Source organism: Nicotiana attenuata, unplaced genomic scaffold (assembly GCF_001879085.1).
Source record: "Nicotiana attenuata strain UT unplaced genomic scaffold, NIATTr2, whole genome shotgun sequence".
NCBI lineage: Eukaryota > Viridiplantae > Streptophyta > Magnoliopsida > Solanales > Solanaceae > Nicotiana > Nicotiana attenuata.
In genome coordinates this window covers 157883-178909 of record NW_017672262.1, presented here as the reverse complement: position 1 = coordinate 178909, position 21027 = coordinate 157883, and the positions used below count along the sequence as shown (strand labels likewise).

At 35.4% G+C, this 21027-nt stretch overlaps 2 protein-coding genes across 2 annotated transcripts; both read left to right on the top strand.

Annotated features, from left to right (window-relative positions):
- Positions 1 to 2289: 2289 nt before the first annotated feature.
- LOC109212506 (uracil-DNA glycosylase, mitochondrial-like) lies at positions 2290 to 2766 on the top strand. Its single transcript, XM_019376153.1, has one exon. The coding sequence runs from the start codon at positions 2290 to 2292 to the stop codon at positions 2764 to 2766; it is 477 nt and encodes a 158-aa protein (XP_019231698.1).
- Positions 2767 to 12046: 9280 nt separating this feature from the next.
- LOC109212519 lies at positions 12047 to 17677 on the top strand. Its single transcript, XM_019376170.1, has 3 exons — positions 12047 to 13374; positions 16450 to 16567; positions 16652 to 17677. The coding sequence occupies exons 1-3, from the start codon at positions 12547 to 12549 to the stop codon at positions 17203 to 17205; spliced, it is 1500 nt and encodes a 499-aa protein (XP_019231715.1). The 5' UTR covers positions 12047 to 12546; the 3' UTR covers positions 17206 to 17677.
- Positions 17678 to 21027: the final 3350 nt, after the last annotated feature.

Below are 21027 nucleotides of genomic sequence, written 5' to 3'. Positions count from 1 at the left end.
TTTTAAATAATTGTGATACAGTTATGATCTTAATCTTCTTCACGTTTCAATCGCAATTCTATACTGAAAATCCAATATATTCATATTATAATTGTGTTATTATTGTATCAAGTATTATTTTAGGTATTGATATATTATATGCAAGTCACATACAATTTTGATACAGTTGCGACACACTTCTAAAATAAATCTGATACGATTGTCATATAATTCAGAATTTTTACCTATTAGTAAAGAGAGCAATTGCAAGTTGAAGTTCAAACCCGTAAGATTTTAGTGGAGAGAGCAATTTGGGAAGATTTCTACAAAAAAAAAATCTTATAAATCAAGAATGTAGAGAATGATAGAGTTGAACGAGTTATATAAGAAGAAGGATCCGTCAGACTTTCGTTAATGTATAAAATATAAATCAAGTGGACCACTTTCAAGTTTCAACAAAAAATAAATGCTAGGGTAAAAGGAATAATCTTTTGTTTGCAATTACCTTAGAGGACTCGGACTTAGAAAGTTGAAGCAATAAATAAGTTGGGCAATTATGAGATACTATGATTATTTGTATAAAGCTATAGGATGCACTTTTGGTAGGTAATATCCGATTTAAGACTTATTGAAGGGAAAAAATCGTGATTGTAGAGGATAATTAAGCTGATAGATGTAGGGAATTGGGGGGTTACAATTTAATCCCTAAATTTAAGGAATCTTTCTTTTATCATGATTTTGTATACAAATAGTAAATATAAATACACAATGTAATTTTTAAGGAACCTAAAGAAAAGTGGTAAATAAGTTTCTAATATAGTATAGCTAGGTAAAACCCCCTATAATATAAGGTTTTAAGGTCCAACTACATTTGGCTATGACTTAATTACATTATAAACTTATTTGACTCTCTTAAAAAAGTTATCACTTAAGTATAATTTTATATTTACTATTTATATACCATGTAGTAGGCTCTGATCCTCTCCATTTTCGCTCCCTCTTCTTCCTACCCCATTCTATATTCTGAATAACGGTTATGAAAATATTTTGAAACATCAAATGGAGAATTAACACAAAGTGAAGAATCATAAAGAACCAAAAAACATATCGGCCAGTCGGTCAAAAATAATTACAGTCGCTAGCTAAATATAATATAATATAGCCACCCCAAAATAATAGTCGAAATATATATCTTTTATAAGATAGGTATATTATACGTTAATTGATAAAAAAGATATATATTTTCGACTATTATTTTGGAGTGGCTATATTATGTAAATTTCCCTTTTAATAACGTCTGAGTTGTTGACTAGTGAATAGTGATGCGAGTGATAAACTTGTGCTAGGCTCGAGATCCAAGTTTCAAATCGTTGGAAATGACGGTAGTTATTTTTAAGCATGTTGTTTAAAATATATCCATAGTTTACAATGTATTTAAAAATTAGCCAGTTCGCTCAAACTTCGGGACACGACATCCTGAAGTTTAAACCTCAAATTCAAACTTCAGGACATCGTGTCCTAAAAGTTCGAAAATTGTGCCAGAAGTTCGAATCTCCTGAATTTCAAATTAGCACCTCAAAAATTTAGGACCCTAAGTCCTGTATTCCAAATTCAGGATATTTAGTCCAGGAGTTTGGATGAAATAACTAATCTTTAAATACGTTATAAAGTGTGAATATATTTTAAAGAGAAATTTTCATAAAGCACTATCTTTTGATAGTAATTAGCCATCTATAGATACCATTTGCTATATTACGGATTATAGATACATTTTGTGTGGTTATAAGATGTATTTGATGTATTTAAGCTATTGTATTCATGAATACAGTAGCAAAAATAGGCGTGAATTAGGGAAATCCAGCTAATCAGTTGTTGTATTCGAGTGTATTCGACTGTATTCATGGAGTGAAACATGGGATTACAGCTGGACAGATTATTGTATTCGACTGTATTCACGGCGTGAAATAGGGGATTACACTGTTTTTAAAACGGAAAGTGAATCAATTAACATAATAGACTCCTAATATAACTCAACAAACTCAATTATAACACACAAATTTTATATTTTCAGTTATAAAAAAGATTCTCAACCGAAAAATACCCCAAAACATAGCAATCTTCAGAGAAATTATATAATACATCTGAATACATAAATTATATTAATTAAAAAAAATACATTCGTGGCATATATAGCGAGACAGTGAATATAATGAAATACATATAATACAGCGAGATACATTAAAATACAATGAAAAAAAGACAGTGAATACAATAAAATACATAAAATACAACGAGATACATTGAATTACAATGGAAAACCCTAAAACTCTAATGGATCTATTCAAGCAACCTGCAGCAAAGCAGCTAAAACGGGTCTCCTCGCCATTTTCCGCTGACAACTTCATTTCCAGCGCCTTGTCATCTTCATTGTCGGGTGAAGACGGCGGCAACAAAGACCCCAAAGATAAAATGCTCACGTCCGATCAAAAGTCGAGAATGGAGTTCAATAAATCGCTTGCAAAGGCCAAAATGAACCTCAAACTATGCTCTGATAAAATCTCCATGTTAAATGCAAATGGTGATGGCATAGGATATGTGAAGTTAGAGGAATTGTTGGTTGAGGAGACATGGTTGGAAGCACTGCCAGGGGAATTTCAGAAGCCCTATGCAAAGAACTTGAGCAGATTTGTTGAAAAGGATTTGATTTTGAACCAAATCCAACTTCGTTTTCCGATCAGAATCAGTATCTGTTTTTTTCCTTTAATGCATACACATTTGATGAGATAGAGGAAATAACCATGGAGAAATACTGGCGTTGAGAGAGAGAGAGAGGGGGGTGGAGAAAAATCTCAAAGAATGAGAGAGAAAAATAATACAAAGAGTATTTTATGGTTTAAGAGTAGGATGTAACCATAAATAGATATTTGCCTATAAAAATCAAAAGGTATCTATAGAATATAATTTTTTAAAAGGGTATTTATTCAAAATTAATAAGGTATCAACATTTGCTATAGGAGGTAAAAATTCATATTTTAAACAGCTGCCTTAAAAGTGGATACCGGTGCACTTAGCCCTTTCAAATCCAACCCAGACAGCCCAAATGTCACCTTCGGGTCATTTCGAACTTCCTTGTTACTTCGGTGATTCAAATCTATTGGGCTGTTATACAGATATGCTATCTGCTCAAAAGTCCAATTAGATGAATTGTTATCGGTGATGATCCGCTTTATTGGACTTTTTGTGAATAAGTTATAAAAAACCTAATAATAAGCTTAAATTCTGAAATCTAAATCCGTAAAAATGGCACGCTTTCAAATTGATCATTCAAAAATAGCCAGCATTTGCAAAGTCATTGAAAAATAGCCACTATTTTGCTACAATACGGAAAGTTCCAGCATAATGTACTGGAGATCGGTGCACCTGTGCATGAACTTCTAGCATATTATGCTGGAATTCCAACACGCGGAAAGTTCCAGTATATATGCTGGACCGGTATATTATACTGGAACTCCAGTATATTATACTGGAGTAGTTTTCCGGATTTTGAACAGTTTTTTCGTTCAAATTTATATTAACATGAAAAGTGACTAAATTTCAATTACTTTTAAAAATGTGGCTATTTTTGAATAATCACTTGTAAATCTGGCTATTTTTTGAATTTCTCCCTCTAAATCCACTATTAGGAGATCTGAGAGATAGGTATTGAGCTTCTAAACATTTGACCAATCGGCAAAAAAATTATAGTTGCCAGTCAAAAATACAAAATATATATATATATATATATATATATATTAGTGGACGATTATAGATTTTCCTAGGTTTACTTTATCTATGACTGAGTTATCAGTACAACGTGAGCCTCGTACTCTAAAATCGTCATATAGATTGAAATTGAAGAAATAACAAATGCAGTATATCTTTGTACTTGAACTAATCGAACCAATTCTCTTTTAAATATTACTAGATTAAACTAAAAACAGAAAAAGCACGACATGGAAATGTTAGAGATTGGCTAATTAAATGAGGACAAAAGGGTGGGAAACTACAAATAGAGTAGGAAGCCTAGCTGCATGCGCCAACAGATGTCACAAACTTGGGAATTAGGGCCATATGGCACGTTTAGCGCAAGGATGCAACCATATATATTGGAGAAATTAGAACAATCCTATTTAGAAACTTCAAATTCAAACATCATCATTATTGAAAGACACCACGTATGACCTTGAACTCCCTCCCATGCAAGTGTCAACTAATCAGTAAACAGAGTCAGAGCCAGAGGTGAGGCTCCTATTTTTATATGACTCTTCCAATTAAAAAAACTTACCCTCTATGAAAAGATAATGTTATGAATTTATAGTGCCAAACGTAAAATCTAAAATCTAAAATCTAAAATCAATTTTTTGATCTTTAAAAGTAAATTACATACACATAAAATATATTTAAAGTATAAATTTTGACTTTGCAATTAGTAATGTTGTAAAATATGGATAGATAAAGTACAATCACACCTCTTTATAATTATAATATTGCTATATAACAGTCATTTATAAGTCGAACTTTATATGGAATCAATTTTTATACAACACTTCGTTATAACATTTGGAAAAATACAAAACAACTGAGACTGTTATAAAAATAATTTACCGTATATATTAGTGTTGGGCACATGCCCATGTTGTCCAGCCAAAGGCCCAATGGCCTAATCCTATTCTCTTTTGGTTTCCTTTCCTATTCGGAATTGGATTCGATTTTTGTTCCTATTTAGAGTTGGTTTTGGCTTAAGGGAAAGCACCACTCATGATCTATAAATAGGACAACTTTGGAGAATCATTCCATGCTCATTGATACAAGTCTTTGAAAGACTTAAGCACATAATAGTGGTTTTTGAGAGAGCTTTCATCAAGAGAGAAGAGAGAAGAAAAGTATTTGTTTGCTGCAGATTTTTTATTCCGACCAGCCAACTTCAAATCAAGTTTTTCTATTCGTCAACCGTTGGATCGGGCTGAAATTTTAACTGAGTGTTCGTAACATCTTGGTGTTTGATTTGAACCGCGGAGATCGGATTTGTAGGCCCTTAGCATCTGATTTCGAGCCTCGAATAGCAGCTTCATTTTTGTGGATTCTCCTCTTTCTTCAATTGATTTGTTGTTGCTCTTGTTGCTATTGTTGCTCCGTGTTTGGCACTTGTTGTGTAGCCAATTTGGAGAACTTTTGTAACCCTCTTATTGTTATAGTGGAGCTTTTTGGATCTTTGTGATCCCGTAGTTTTTTACCTTCGATTTGAAGGGTTTTCCACGTAAAAATTTGGTGTTCTTTATCTTCTTTATTTTTGGGTTTGCCTCTTCCTCGACATAACAATGGTATCAGAGCCTTGGTTATTTATCCGGGTTGTTACGGAATAGAGGCGAATATGAGCAAGATGGTATGTTTAAATGGGAGCAATTATAATATTTGGAGAAGCAAGATGAAAGACTTGTTGTTCGTAAAGAAGATGCATCTACCCATTTTTTCAGCTCTTAAACCCGAGAGTGTATATGATGAAGATTGGGATTTTGAGCACCAACAAGTATGTGAACATATACGCCAATGGGTTGAAGATAATGTTCGCAACCATATTGTGAACGAGACACATGCGAGATCATTGTGGGAAAAGCTAGAGGCTCTTTATGCTTTTTTAAGTGGGAACAACAAGTTGTTCCTGCTAAAGCAATTGATGACCTTTAAATACAAGGAAGGCAGCCCTATCCTTGATCACATAAATGATTTTTAGGGCGCCCTTGATCAACTGTCTGGAATGTGAGTTAATTTTGATGAGAGATACAAGGACTTTGGCTTCTTAATACTCTATCAGACTCTTGGGAAACTCTTCATGTTTCTTTGACAAATTCAGCTCCTGGAGGTAAGGTGACCATGGAATATGCCAAGAGTGGTGTGTTGAACGAGGAAGTAAGGAGAAAATCTCAGGGTTCGTCCTCACAAGCAGATATCTTGGTTACAGAACACCGGGGGAGAGATAGAACAAGAGGCTCAAGGAATAGAGGTAAAAGTAGAAGTAAGTCAAGGTCCAAATACTATAATATTACATGCAACCACTGTGGTAAGAAAGGACACATCAAAAGGTTTTGCCGCAAGTTGAATCAAGACACTAGAGAAGGAAAGAAAGCTGAAAATAACGAGAACAATGTTGCTGCTATTGTTCGAGATGGCCTTCTTTTTGCTTATGATGAAAACGTCATCAATTTGGTATCCCATGAGACGAGCTGGATAGTAGATTCTGGAGCTACCTCACATGTCACACCAAGAAAAGACTTTTTCTCATCTTATGCTCTTGTTGATTCTAGAGTGTTAAAGATGGGCAATGCCAGTGAAGTTAAGGTGTTTCGTGTAAGCACAGTTTTTTTGAAAACTAATAATGGTTCAACGTTAGTTCTTCAAGATGTCAAGCATGCCCCAGACTTTCCTTTTAATTTGATCTTCGCAGGAAGATTAGACGATGAACGTTACCATAATGCCCTCTTTAATGGCCAATGGAAGCTCACTAAGGGCTCAAGTCTAATCATTTATATGTGACACAAGGCTCTATTCTTAATAACTCAATAAATCCGGTGGAAAGTGATACTTTTTCAGAATTGTGAAACAGAAGATTGAGTCATATGAGCGAGAGGGGGATTACGTGGTTGGCTAAGAAAAGTTTGCTTTCTGGAGTAAAACAAGCAAAGATGAAAAGGTGTATGCATTGTTTAGCTGGCAAACAGAAAAGGGTTTCCTTTCATAGCTATCCTCCCTCAAGAAAGCCCGATTTATTGGAGCTAGTACACTCTGATTTGTGCGGTCCTTTTAAAGTAAAGTCAAAAGGTGGTGCACTTTACTTTGTGACCTTCATTGATAATCATTCTCGTCAGCTCTGGGTGTATCTTTTGAAATCTAAAGATCAAGCACTTGGCGTGTTTAAGGAATTTCAGGCCTTAGTTGAGAGACAGACGGGGAAGAAATTAAAATGCATTCGTACTGACAATACTAGTGAATATTGTGGTCCCTTTGATAACTATTGCAAGGAACAAGGAATTCGTCATCAGAAAACTCCGCCCAAGACGCCTCAATTGAAGGGTTTGGCAGAGAGGATGAATAGAACTCTAGTTGAAAGAGTTAGATGTCTGCTTTCAGAGGCTAAACTTCCAAATACATTTTGGGCGGAAGCACTTAACGCTGTTGCCTATGTTATCAATTTGTCTCCTGCTGTTGCTTTGGATGGTGATGTCCCAAATAGAGTTTGGTTTGCCAAAAATATATCTTATGATCACCTGAGAGTTTTTGGGTGTAAAGGTTGTGTACATGTTCCTAAAGATGAGAGATCGAAACTGGAAGTCAAAACTAAGTAGTGCATCTTTATCGGTTATGGTCAAGATGAATTTGGGTATCGTTTTTATGATCCAGTTACAATAAACTTATTAGAAGTCGTGATGCAATATTCTTTGAAGATCAGACTATATATTGACGAAGCTGAGAAGATAGATTCTCAGAGCAATGAGCTCTTAGTTGATATTGATCTAGTTTCAATTGCAAAGGCACCTATTGCACATGAAGGAACCCAAGACAATGATGAAGATAGTGACCAAGATCAAAATGATCATCATGGTGTAGATGTTATTGATACTCCAGTTGATGAAGTTATGGTTGATCAACAACCAATTCCTGCTCAGGTAACTACTTCGAATGCTCCTGAAACCTTTCTTAGAAGATCTACAAGGGAGAAGCAAAAATCCATGCGCTATCCTCCTGATAAGTATGTACTTTTGACTGACATGGGAGAACCTGAGAATTATAATGAAGCCATGCAAGATACTCATAAAGATTAGTGGACTGAAGCCAAGAAAAATGAGATGAAGTCACTCCATGAGAATAGCACATATGAGTTAGTGAAATTGCTGAAAGGTAAGAGAGCTTTATCTAACAAATAGATATTTAGAATAAAGCAAGATAACTATACCTCTGCGCCTAGATACAAGGCGAGGTTAGCTGTTAAAGGTTTTGGCCAGAAGAAGGGAGTTGACTTTTATGAAATTTTCTTCCCTGTTGTGAAGATGTCTTCTATTCGTGTGGTTCTAGACTTAGCTGTAAGTCTAGATTTAGAGGTTGAGCAGATGGATGTCAAGACTGTTTTTCTTCATGGTGATTTAGATGAGGAGATTTATATGGAGAAATCTGACGGTTTTGTAACTAAGGAAAAAGAAAATTATGTCTGCAAATTGAAAAAGAGTATGTATGGATTGAAATAAGCTCCAAGGCAATGGTATTTGAAGTTTGAATATGTCATAGAAGAACAAGGGTACAAGAAAACTTCTTCAGACCACTGTGTATTCTTCCAAAAGTTCTCTGATGATGATTTTATTATTTTATTGCTTTATGTGGATGACATGCTTATTGCTGGCAAGAATAAATCCATAATTGCAGTCCTTAAGAAGCAGTTGAGCAAATCGTTAGCGATGAAGGACTTGGGGCCAGCAAAGAAAATCTTGGGAATTCAAATCTACCGACAAAAAAAGATAGAAAGGGGTTATTTTTGTCCTAAAAGCAATACATTGAGAAGGTACTCAAGAGGTTCAATATGAAAGATGCAAAAGTGGTTAGCACTCCTCTAGCTAAACACTTCAAATTGAGTATTAGTCAGAGTCCATCAACTGATGAAGAGAAAAAGGATATGTCTCGTATTCCTTACTCTTGTGCCGTTGGTAGCTTGCTGTATGCTATGGTTTGCACTAGATCAAATATTGCGCATGTCGTTGGTACTGTTAGTAGATTCCTTTCTAATCCTGGAAAAAAACATTGGGATGCAGTAAAATGGATATTAAGGTATTTTAAAGGTACTGCAGATTTGAAGTTGTGCTTTGGCAATGGCAAGCCTGAACTTGTTTGTTATACAGACTCTGATTTATGAGGCAATCTTGATAATTCAAGATCTACTTCTGGTTATTTGATCACTTTTGCAGAGGGAGCTGTTTCTTGGCAATCTAGACTACAGAAGTGCATAGCTCTATCCACCACAGAAGCCGAATATATTGCCGTCACAGAAGGTGCCAAAGAACTATTATGGATGAAGGAGTTTATTAATGATCTTGGCTTTGATCAGCCAAGGTACATCTTATTTTGTGATAATCAGAGTGCTATCTGTCTCACCAAGCACTCCACTTTTCATTCTAAGACCAAATATATAAATAGAAAGTACCATTGGATAAGAATGACCGTGGAAGAGAGATTATTTGAGGTTGAGAAGATACACTACATTGAAAATCCTTCCGATATGCTGACAAAGGCGGTGGTTGCAGATAAACATGAATTTTGCAGAAAATTGGCAGGCATGAAGCCTGTCAATAGTTCCTCTACTTGAAGACATATTTGGCACCTTGGCTGGAGGGAGTGTTTGTTGGGCACATGCCCATGTTGTCCAGCCAAAGGCCCAATGTCCTAATCTTATTCGCTTTTGGTTTTCATTCTATTCGGAATTGGATTCGGTTTTTGTTCCTATTTAGAGTTGGTTTTGGCTTTAAGGGAAAGCACCACTCATGATCTATAAATAGGACAACTTTGGAGAATCATTCCATGATCATTGATACAAGTCTTTGAAAGACTTAAGCACATAAGAGTGGTTTTTGAGAGAGCTTTCATCAAGAGAGAAGAGAAAAGAAAAGTATTTGTTTTGCTGCAGATTTTTTATTCCGACCACCCAACTTCAAATCAAGTTTTCCGATTCTTCAACCGTTGGATCGGGATGAAATTTTAACTGACTGTTCGTAACATCTTGGTGTTTTATTTGAACGGTGGAGATCAAATTTGGAGGCCCGTAGCATCTGATTTTGAGCCTCGAACAGCAGCTTCGTTTTTGTGGATTCTCCTCTTTCTTCAATTGATTTGCTGTTGCTATTGTTGCTCCGTGTTTGGCACTTGTTGTGTCGCCAATTTGGAGAAATTTTGTAACCCTCTTATTGTTATAGTGGAGCTTTTTGGATCTTTGTGATCCGGTGATTTTTACTTTCGATTTGAAGGATTTTCCACGTTAAAATTAGGTATTCTTTATCTTCTTTATTTTTGGGTTTGCCTCTCCCTCGAGATAACAATTAGTTCTAACCTTACCCATCTTGATCACCATAAAACACATGCATATATCACCTTTCGTGTCAACACGTTTCATCTCCTATAACAGAACAAAAAGAATACTAAAAAGACCACTGTTTTTCTCTCACACATACAAACCCTTATATGCTATGCTCTTAGAGACGCTGTTCTTGTTCGTCTTTGTGATAGCTAGTCAACTGGCTAAAAGTTCTCCTCCCACCACTAAGAAATTGCTTCGTTAGAATTGTTAATATAAAGTAACAATTTCTTTTATTAACACAATAATTTCGTAAAATCTCACAGAAAGTTACAATATTTTATTGGAGATCAGAATATCTCATGTCATGCATATAAGGAATTCCCAAAATATATAAACAATCGTCTGGTTCTACCTACCACTCATCCTCTTATGATTTTTGAATTAAATTGTCGGGACTCTTTTTTACAGCATTAATAATCAATTTACTCCAATGTCGAGAACTTTCACAAACTTATTGGGTGGAATAAAACTTCAGGTTTAGTTAACAAAGCATAAGTCCCATGGAATATGTAATCAGAAAGGTGAACTATCATATTTGCAAATATAGCTAGGCATTTATTAAAGTTATTACTCCATTTCTTTTGTTTTTTAAATTTTCTTTTTCTGATATAGGTAATGGAACCAACTAAATTTGTCAATGGGAATGTCTATGCCATTCTAATTCTAGTAATCTACCATAATTGGTGTCAAACTTGAAATCAGTGAAGAATCCTTTTTAATTTGTATTCACCTTGCAAATTTGAACATTGTCAAAATCATTAAGTAATTAACTATCAAGATCTGAAGAAGAAAAAAAATAATTTATACTCGGCTTCTTGGTATTACCTTTGTGCTATTGAAATGTTAGTGGAGACGAAATGTTATGGTCTATTGCAAGGAATGAGACTTGAGTCCCACATCAGTACTACAAAGTGCTGATGTGGAATTTACATAGTCTTGGGCTCTATTTCCTCAATATCTAGTTTTTGAGGTCTTGTACTCACTAGGTGGTAGCAATGGTATCAGAGCCACCCATACCCTCTGTGTCCACTGTATGTGCCTTGAATGGTGACGCCATTATTGCAGTATTTGTCCGAGGCTAGAAATGTGTAGCGCACAGTCGTTAAGGACGAGGGATGCGGAGCGTGGTGGTTTATCATGGTTTATTGCAAGGAATGAGACTTGAGTCCCACGTCGGTACTACAAAGTGCTGATGTGAGATTTATATAGCCTTGTGCTCTCCTGCCTCAATAGTTAGCTTTTGGGGTGTGGTTCTCCCTAGGTTGTATCACAAAAGACGCTAGATGATCTAGCTTTTGGGGTGTGTGATTCTCCCTATGCTGTATCACAAAAGACACTAGATGATTTTTCCTCGATTATTTAAGCTTTAGTGAGTGAAATTACTCGTCCATGTGCTATTTAAAGGTAATAAATATCCCATGAAATAAACGAATAACGCGTAATCAACATTTCACCGTTATAATTCTTTATAGCATATTTTATTGGTTTCAACATATTTCCAACCTTTTCTTTTCACCAAATTATACTTAGGTATCAATTATTTTTAAAAGTTTTGATCGCATAAATTTTTTCTCATTTTAAGGCCTAAGCGTTATACTGAAACTCAGACCAAAATATGTACTACTATCAACTTCTTTTTCCCATCAATTAGTGCAAATTTCCTCCATGTTCTCAAAACGCAAAATAGTGCAAACAAATCCAGCATTTTCATCAGTAGACATTTAATGCCATGCATAATAGTCGCTGCACGCGCTGGACAACCGAGAGCGCGTGATTGAAATCCTCACAATATTGAAATATTCTAATCTAACAAGGTCAACCAGCGGTCAGTCCCAAGTCTAACAGGCCGAGATTTGTAATCAAATCTCAAAACCAGCTAATTCAATTAATTAAACTCCCATTAATTAAATACTAAGTTCAAACTCAAATACAAATCTTTAAACCCATTAATTTAATCAAACTTGAGATTCAAAAAACCTCTACAAGAAGCATCCATGCTTCTTCTTCTACTTCTACTTCCATTTCTTGTTCTTTCTTACTGCTAAAAATCCCTTATTTGCCAGTGATAGCCAATTGTTTTATATCATTTTCTTGAGATCTTCAACTTTAGCTTTAAGAAGCTGCCTCTCTATTTCACCACCCATTGGCCCCCTCTTTTAGTGTCTTAAATTTTTCATTCAATATTTACACTGTTATCAATCAGTAAAAGCTGCAAAATGCTACAGCTTTCTGAATGAGCTTTCTCTGTCTCTGACTAAACTTGCATTCTGTCCGTTCTAATTCAATGCTCTCTTTCTTATTCTGATATTACTTCATTAGCACTTTTGTCTCTGATTCTAATTCAAATTTCAGCTCTTCAAGTTGTTCGTTAAAGTTTAAAAAAAGTTCTAGTGTTTTTTTTTAACTACTGTTTGATTATGGATTCGAAATTGATGAAACCATTACCGAAACAATTGATGCTGAAAGATTACCTGTTAGATGATTTGAGTTCATGCTCATCGAGCGGTTTCCGATCATATCCTCGCCGGCAATGTTGCACTACAGTTCGATTTCTTCTCGAAATCGACTTGAAGAACAAGTATCAACCAGCACCGCCGCCGCCGTACATGAAAAATGCTAAATCGTTACTCAAAACCCGGCCAAAACCAGCGCCGCCTTCGGCGACAGTTTCTGCATTTCAGAAAGCGTCTGTAGCGGTGATCAACGCCGTGAAACACCTCCCGTTCGCCGGAGCGAGGTCTCCACTGTCTTCTTCGCCGTCGAAGAAGAAGAAGAAGCCGATGATGAAGACAATTTTTCCGAGGAGTTTATCTCGGAAGCTGAAAAGAAGCTTCTGGAAGAGAGGCGATCACAAGGAGATCCACTGGTGGACGTCTTTCAACCGGTTGGATAAGGAAGAACTAAAACCGCCAGTTTTTTCTCCGGTTATAACTGCCATAACCGCCGGCGATTCAAATAGCTCAATGAGCGTGAGTGTGAGTGAGAGTCAGAGTAAGAGTAAAAGTAACAGTAACAGCTGGTCAGATAGTGATTTCACTGCTTCAAGTGATAATAATTCACTGCAAACTTCAAGTGGTAATTCGGAGGTTAATTCGACGGAGACTGAAAACGACGTCGCAGCTTCGAAGAGCTTAGGAACAGAGAAGGTGATCAACAGCAAAAAAGTTGGCGCAACTACCGGTGATGATTCACCAGACTCAACTGTAAGCAGTCACGGTAGCACTACCAACTCTCCTAACAAAAAGGTTAGCTTTATTTTTTTTCCTAACATTTCTTTTTCATTTTTGTCTTATTTTTCTCTAATTTCATGTTTTCTTTCTTTTATTTCAAGGAGTATCATATATTACTTGCATTATCAATTTTAAGTTTATTTTTTACGTAATCAACAGAACAAGAAAAGGTTAAACGGAACTAAATTAGTAAGATTCAATTTTTTGATACGGAAATTTAAATTGTGACATTTTGACTTTCTATTCAAAAAATTTACAAAACAGTAAAAAATGATATTCAGGGAGGAACGGTAAAACACGAGAAGAAGAAGCTATTGCGAATAAATCCCATACAGTTTTAGCAGAAGAAAATTTTCTTTTACATAGTAAGTTTGCTAGGTTCAAGTTTGAATTTACATAGTAGCGGTAAGAACATTGTTTTAAAATTTTGAACATGATGAGTAATTAAAATATTAGACAATAGTAGTAATTATGAGGGGGTGTAATAGTTTGTTGAGTTTAGAAAAGTTAAAATAAAGTTGTATTCTCAAGGTATAATTAAAGCGTGGTGAATTCAAATTTTTGAAATATAGTAAAAAAATTGGGGTGTAAGAAATTTGAATTACATTTATAAAAAGGAGAATTTTCTAGAGAAATGAATTTTCACAGCGATATGATAGGAGCAAAAACAGGTTGAACTACTGGGGGTAACCCTGGAGAGTACACATGCGGGGTATTTCAGGGTTGAATTGCATGCTTCTCGACACTGACAACAAAGTTACAGTCGGTTGATCAACGGCGCAGATCCCGCTACGTTGTTGTCGCCTTGCGGGATCTACGGCTCTCTGTGTAGACTAGCATTAACTTTGTGGAAGTCGAGACAGCAGATTACTACATTTTTATTTCCGAAAATACCCTGACCCACCTCTTTGACTGTTTGACATAATAGTGTAGATAGCAATTTGTTTGATTGCATTAAACCAGGTATGAAGTGTCATTTTCTTATTCTCTGATTAGTAGGACTGTGTAGGAGTAGTTAGTTCGGTTATATATTATAGCATTAAATAATTTCATTATCCTTTCCAGTATACATATCTAGTGATTCATATGCAAACTCCCCTTATTGAAAATTAGTTTTTAAGTCGATGTTTGAACATAAATTTGATTGAAACTTGGGGAAAAAAATTAAAATATTGTTGAGAAATGATATTTAGAAGTTAAAGTTGTGTTTGGCAAAGCATTTTACTTGAAAAAAGAGTTGAAGTTTTGTGAATTTTCACCTAAAAATAATTTAAACTGGAAAAATTTTCTTCTAATTTTTTTTTCTTCAAAAACTGATAAAATTTTATGAACAAACGTTTTCGAAAAAAAATATAAAAAAAATCTATGTCCAAACGGAAGCTAAGTTTTCGCATGGCGGAGTGCGTACTACGTAGTATGAGTTCTAGTGATTTAATTAAATCTATATTAACTCTTCAAAAAATTACTTAGATTGTTTGTGTATATAAATTTCTTTAATTATTGCGAATAATAATATTGTAGGTTCCTTTATTGTTTTTATTTTTAGCAAGCTAAAATTATGAGAAGATATAATTTCTATCACACTGAACTTGTGTCGGTCGTGTGTAGGGTATGTTTTAAATAACTTGCATTTCCTTTTGCGTAAAAGGAAAGAGAAAAAGATGATAGTTTGGTTGTTTGTACGTATAACTGCTACAAACATTAATATTTATTAGCATGTGGGAACATTAATATTTCCATTTCATCATTTATCTTTACGCTACGTAGCTCAAATATTGGTTATGTGTTTTTCCTTATAATAAGAACTTCTATGAACGATAGCATATTAGTTGGAGACTCAAAATAAAATATAACGTTTTAGTTAGGGATCTGAAAGTCCCTTTTCTTTTATTTATAAATATGGGTAGACAGAAGTCACATACTTTGTCTAGTAGTGAAGTTGACTTATGAAGATATTGAAATTGTCTTAGGAGTTTGTGTGCATTTTCTTACGGTAGAAACATCCCTAGAGAATGGTTGACCCTAAAAACAAAACTTGACCACATCTTTCCTATGTGTACTATTTATTCCACCCTTCTCTAGAAATTACTCTAGGAGATTGGGAACTTTTAAATCTCGACACCAAAATTTTATTCTATCTTAAAGTACTACTAAAATTAATTATATTTTGAAAAGAGAGGGAAAAAAGAATTTGCTTTTACTTTCGATTAGTTCCCCTTTCTTCTATACTTTTTTTAATCTTCTAATGTGAAGACGGGGGCGTAACTGGTAAAGTTATTTTCATGTAATCAGAAGGTCACGTGTTCGAGCCGTAGAAATAGCCTCTTGCAAAAATACAGAGGCTGCGTTCAATAGACCCTTGAGGTCCGATTCTTCTCCGAACCCCGCACATAGCGGAAGCTTAGTTTACGCTGCCCTTTTTTCCTTCTGGTGTGAAGATGGAAAATTTTTAAGAAAGTGAGCTTTCCCTATTGTCACGTACGATCACTGATGCCAGACAATCCCATTGAAGTGGAACTATCAAATAAATTCAAGCGTCTAAAGTATATTGACACTAACATTTATGTGACTTTATTGACACTATATCTAAGGGTAGGGGCCATAATGGTTAATCTTGCCTGGAGAACAACTCAACAAAATCAATAATAACTGATATGCTGGATCTGTAGCCCCCTACTTGTTTGATCAGTACTTTTCTTTTATCTTCCTTTGTTTTAAAATTTGAAAAATGTAGTTATAGTACTTTCTCCCACCCAATTTATGTGAAGGTATTCAGATTTTAAGAGTCAAACAAATTATTCTTTGACTGTTATTCTTTTATAAGATTATTAAATATTTTAAATTATTAATTATTGTGACTTGTAGTATTTTTTACATAGTTTTTAAATATGTAAATTTTATTTCAAAAAACAAAAAATATCTAGGTCAAAATGCATGTCAAAATTAAGAAATTTAAATCTTGAAAAACGAAAAGTGTCACATAAATAAGGGGAGAGAGGGTAATATTTTTAGCGTTTAATATTTGATATTGTACACGTTTAATCTTCGAATAATACTCAAAGATTTATTAATTTTCTTTGTTATGTACAGAAACATTGGCCAAATGAAGAAAAAGAACAGTGTAGTCCAGTGTCTATACTGGATTGTCCATTTGGTGATGAAGACGAGGTCTCTTCACCTTTCCAGCATAGATTAGCTCGTGTGGAAGGTAAATCCCTAATCATTTTGTATTATAGAAAAATGCAAAATTTATCCCCTTTTAACAGAAATCTTAAGTATATATTTGTAACAGGAACTACCAAAAAACTCATGAAAAAGATCCAAAGGTTTGAGTGTCTCACTCAACTAGAACCACTAAACTTAGAGAAACGAATTGTATCCTCAGAATCAGAGAGTGAATCCCCACTCACAAATACCTCAGAAACTGAAGTTGAGGAACAAGAAGAGGACAAACAGACAGTTGAAAGCAAAGCATTAGAATTGGTTCAAGAATTGAAAGCCTCATTGCCATCTTATAACATGAAACTAAAGGCAGAGAAATTACTATTGGATTTCTTTAAGGAGAGGATTCTCAATGCCTGTGAACATTCAGAAGAGCTAACAAGAGGTGATGCATTCAATAACAAGCTGTTGCAAATAGCAAAAGATTGGATAAATGGGAAACCTATTGAGGTATTGTTAGATTGGAAGGTGCAAGAAAACAGGATGGCTTACATTCGGGACATTGAAAGCCGAGGCGAGTGGAAGAGCACAAACTTAGAGAAGCAAGAAGTGATTTTGGAGTTGGAAGTTGAAGTGTTTGCATCGTTGATGAATGAGCTTTTGCTTGATATCATTTTCAGCTAGCAAATCTTTAGGTTCAGGGCAGTAGAATGGTAATAACATAACATAGTTAACAGGAGAGTTAGGGGAAATATAGAAGCATATGCTCAATTCTCTTGAAGGGGAGCCTTGGTGTAACTAGTAAAGTTATTGCCATGTGACGAGGAGATCACAGGTTTGAGCCGTGGAAACAACATCTTGCAGAAATGCAGGGTAAGGCTGCGTACACAGGGAGCTTAGTACACAGGGTTGCCCTTTATGCTCAATTCTCAAGGTTGTTTTTGTCATTCAGTAAATGGCTAGCCTGAATGAGTGAGACCACCTTGAGAAATGGGCTACATGAGTTTTGAATTGGAGCTGTTAGTGTTGAACTCATTCTTTTTTTTCTCTTCCTTGGAGAAAGATGGGATGGTGAAATGTTGAATTAGAAGAGAACTTTTGTTGTACTCCATTTCTGGATCAAGTTATGCAAAATTCTAGTTGATCATTGTTAGTATGATGAAAGTTAACAATGTCATTTGCATGCAAAAATAAGAATGTTAGATAGGAAATAACATATTAATGTATCTATAAAATCTTTATTTACTCATCACTTCCACCAACTATTTAGATGAAATACTCTGGTACTCGAGCAAAAGTCCAAACTAATCAATGTGTACAACATGAATCACTTTCCTTCATGAGTCCTACCCAAAATAAATGTATAACTAACTAAGTAGACTTTCATATGGTATGTGTATGCCCATGTATGAATATGTATATAAATTTTACAACTATATATAGTTCAAGTCGAAGCTGCGAGTTTGGTCGCACCCACCGTTCACATACTACATCTACCACTTTTTTCTAGCAACTCTACCCTATGTACCCCTCTCTTTTCCTCATCTACGTGTTGAGTAATTTTGTAAGTTGGTTCAGGGTGGACAAATTGCACCTTCAAGAAGAAAATTTTTGAATCCATTCTGAAAATTTTGCCGATTTTACTCCAACTTGGATTTTAAAGGGGTCAGAAGTACCGTATATTGAAATGTGAGGGTCTTTTTGTATCAAGTGAAAAGTGAAGGGAGGAAAAGTGTATTTGACCTTTCTTTTGAATTTGGTTTCCAATGACATTGGTCTACAATTTAAAAAACAAGCAAATGCAGATTTGTAGACGTGAAACAGAAGATGTATAAATTTTCCTTTTTGCTATGAATGCCCCTAATATTTGTTAGATTCTTAGATTGCATACTACGAATGACTTTTTGGCTCTTAAGCTTCAAATGGTGGCAAAGTGCAAATTAACTTAGGATCATACCCCCCCAAATCTTCTGAAATTTTTTAAGTTATACTAACTTATAACTTGCAATTTACCCAACTCTAGCTGATGCCTATAATTTATTTGATACTATCTTTTATTGAAAGTGCATGATATTAAAATAAGAAAATGGAAAGGTCAGATATCTTGCATTGCTTCAAAAGTAAGATGAACAGATAATTGCTAGCTACCCCATTTTTCCTTTCTTTCTTTTGATTTTTACACTTTCTGGACATATGAATAAAAGACATCAAACTTGCTGTGAAAAAAAAATACATTGCAACATAACATATTTGTAAATGGTGTGTTACAAGTCGTTATCCAATCCGACCTGACTGTTTACCACCCTAGTTAAGACCTTTTTCCTGTTGAAATTGATCATATCTGTGCTCTGGTCAATGGTGTTGATATTGTTCTAGATGCTGCTCTTCTTAGGGACATACTTAAGATCCCTGCAGATGGTATGTCTTCTGTCAAGAGTGTGTGTAGGTCAAATTTCAGGAATGCTATTGTGAAGGAAGGTGCAGTCCAGCGGGGGGAACGGATATACAAGAAAGCTCTGCTTCCCGTTTATCAGCTGTTGTATGAGTTGGTCAACAAGGTTCTTCTACCCTGTCTGAGAGAACGTCCATCACTTCCAAGTCTGATTTGTACTTGATGGAAGCACTGGATGGGTTCTGTGATGTAAACTTGCCAGCCATCATGATTGAGCACATGCAAAAGATAGCTACTTTCAAAGATGGGAACCATGGTCTTCCTTATGGATTTCTTCTCACGCATGTCTTCAAGTTCTTTGATGTGCCCTTGGGACAGCCGAAGATAGGGACCAAGAAGCAGACCTTTTCTCAAACTACTTTGGAGGAATGCGAATGTGTTGAAAAAGGTGGAGGGGTAGGCAGCACTTCAACAATCTCTCAGCTTATCAATTCTCAAAATAGTGCTACTGAGGAGATTCGAAAGTTGAAGGCAAGGAATGCCAATTTGGATAGTCAGCAGGCCCATGGGGCACCAGGGTCAAATGAGAAGATCGCTCATCTGAACAAAGAAAATGCTGATCTTCGGCAACAACTGGAGAACCTGAAAGAGAAACTGCTTGCAGAGCAAATGTCGGCAAATGCCCGAATTGATCTCGTTCTCAACACCCTTGTTGCAGCCTCTAAGCCCTCTCCTCCTAGTGTCCCCTAGGCAAACCCTTCAGTGACCAGTTTCTGGATTATCTCTTTTTGTTTATGGCAGTTTTTTTTTTTTTGGTGTGGATGGAATTTCCTTGTACTGCTCCTGATGATAACAGTCCAAATTTTGCCTTTGCTTGAATGGCAAAGGCTTATGTTTTATAAAAACTATCCTCTTTTGCCGTTTAATGCTTATGTTTCTCTGTTTTTCTTTTCTATCATGTTGTGTGCATATATGTGGCATGAGTTAGCTAGGCTATACTTCTTTATGTTGATTGCTTGCTTGTGTATTTTTAATGATGCCAAAAAGGGAAGTATAATTGAAACAAGGTTCTAATTAAGGGGGAAGCATAAAGTCAGGGGGAACTTGTGAAGTTCCTGTTATTTCATCTGGTTTATTTTGCCCTAAACATGTGTTATCAATTCTAAGTTTGCATCATCAAAAAGGGAGAAATTGATGGGTTTACAGTACCTTAGCTTCATGTTTTGATAATCTAACAAACTTATTCTCAAAGAACCAGATAAGGGACCTGACACACTTGGTACACAACTTAAATCAACGGACTCCAGCTAATATGAGTTGTTATGACTTTAGAAGATAAAGAGTTAACACGGGGATCTGATCCCTTGTGTTTTCCTAACAACCGTACAAAGTCAACTATCTACAGCTGGAAAGTGACTGCCTGCACTGTACACGCAAACAGTGTTGCACAGTACTGCAGTCACTCCCCTTTGACCAACCAAGTGATTACATCATTTAAGTGATGTCATCTATGTTGTAATAACAAAGAGCATTACAACAAAACATCACTTGAACACTTGAGAATTTATTCAAGCACTCCAACCGTTTTGCCTGCCAAGCATTCAATTCTCAAGTGCATCAAGAACAAAGAACAACACTACTACGGACCAGTTCCTATAGCAAGTATCTTGTATGTCCTTAGTTGAGTTGTAACTTTGTAATTGTTCTTCATTGTAATTCCTATTTTGCTTATTTAGAAGCGTCACTTAGGAACCCCTTGTAAACCATAAACCTTCAGCGTTTGTGTCGTGACTAGAGTTAGTCATGAGTTGAAGTCTTTGTAATAGGTGTATCGCAAAGTGGCTTGTAATAGGTATATTACAAGTTAGTGAGGGATTAAGAGTTTAATTCCTGGACTACATAGGTTGTAATCTAAAGTTGTTCATAGTGAAGTTGAAATCCTACCAGTATAGACAGTAGGTTTTTATCCCCTTGAGCAGGGATTTTTCCACGTAAAAACTCTCTATTCCATTTACTTACTGTTTTATTAGCGCTATCGGTAGGAACCTATAGAGGACCTGGTATCTCTATAGTTTGGTGAACTCATATATTCTATCACTAATTAATGCATATTC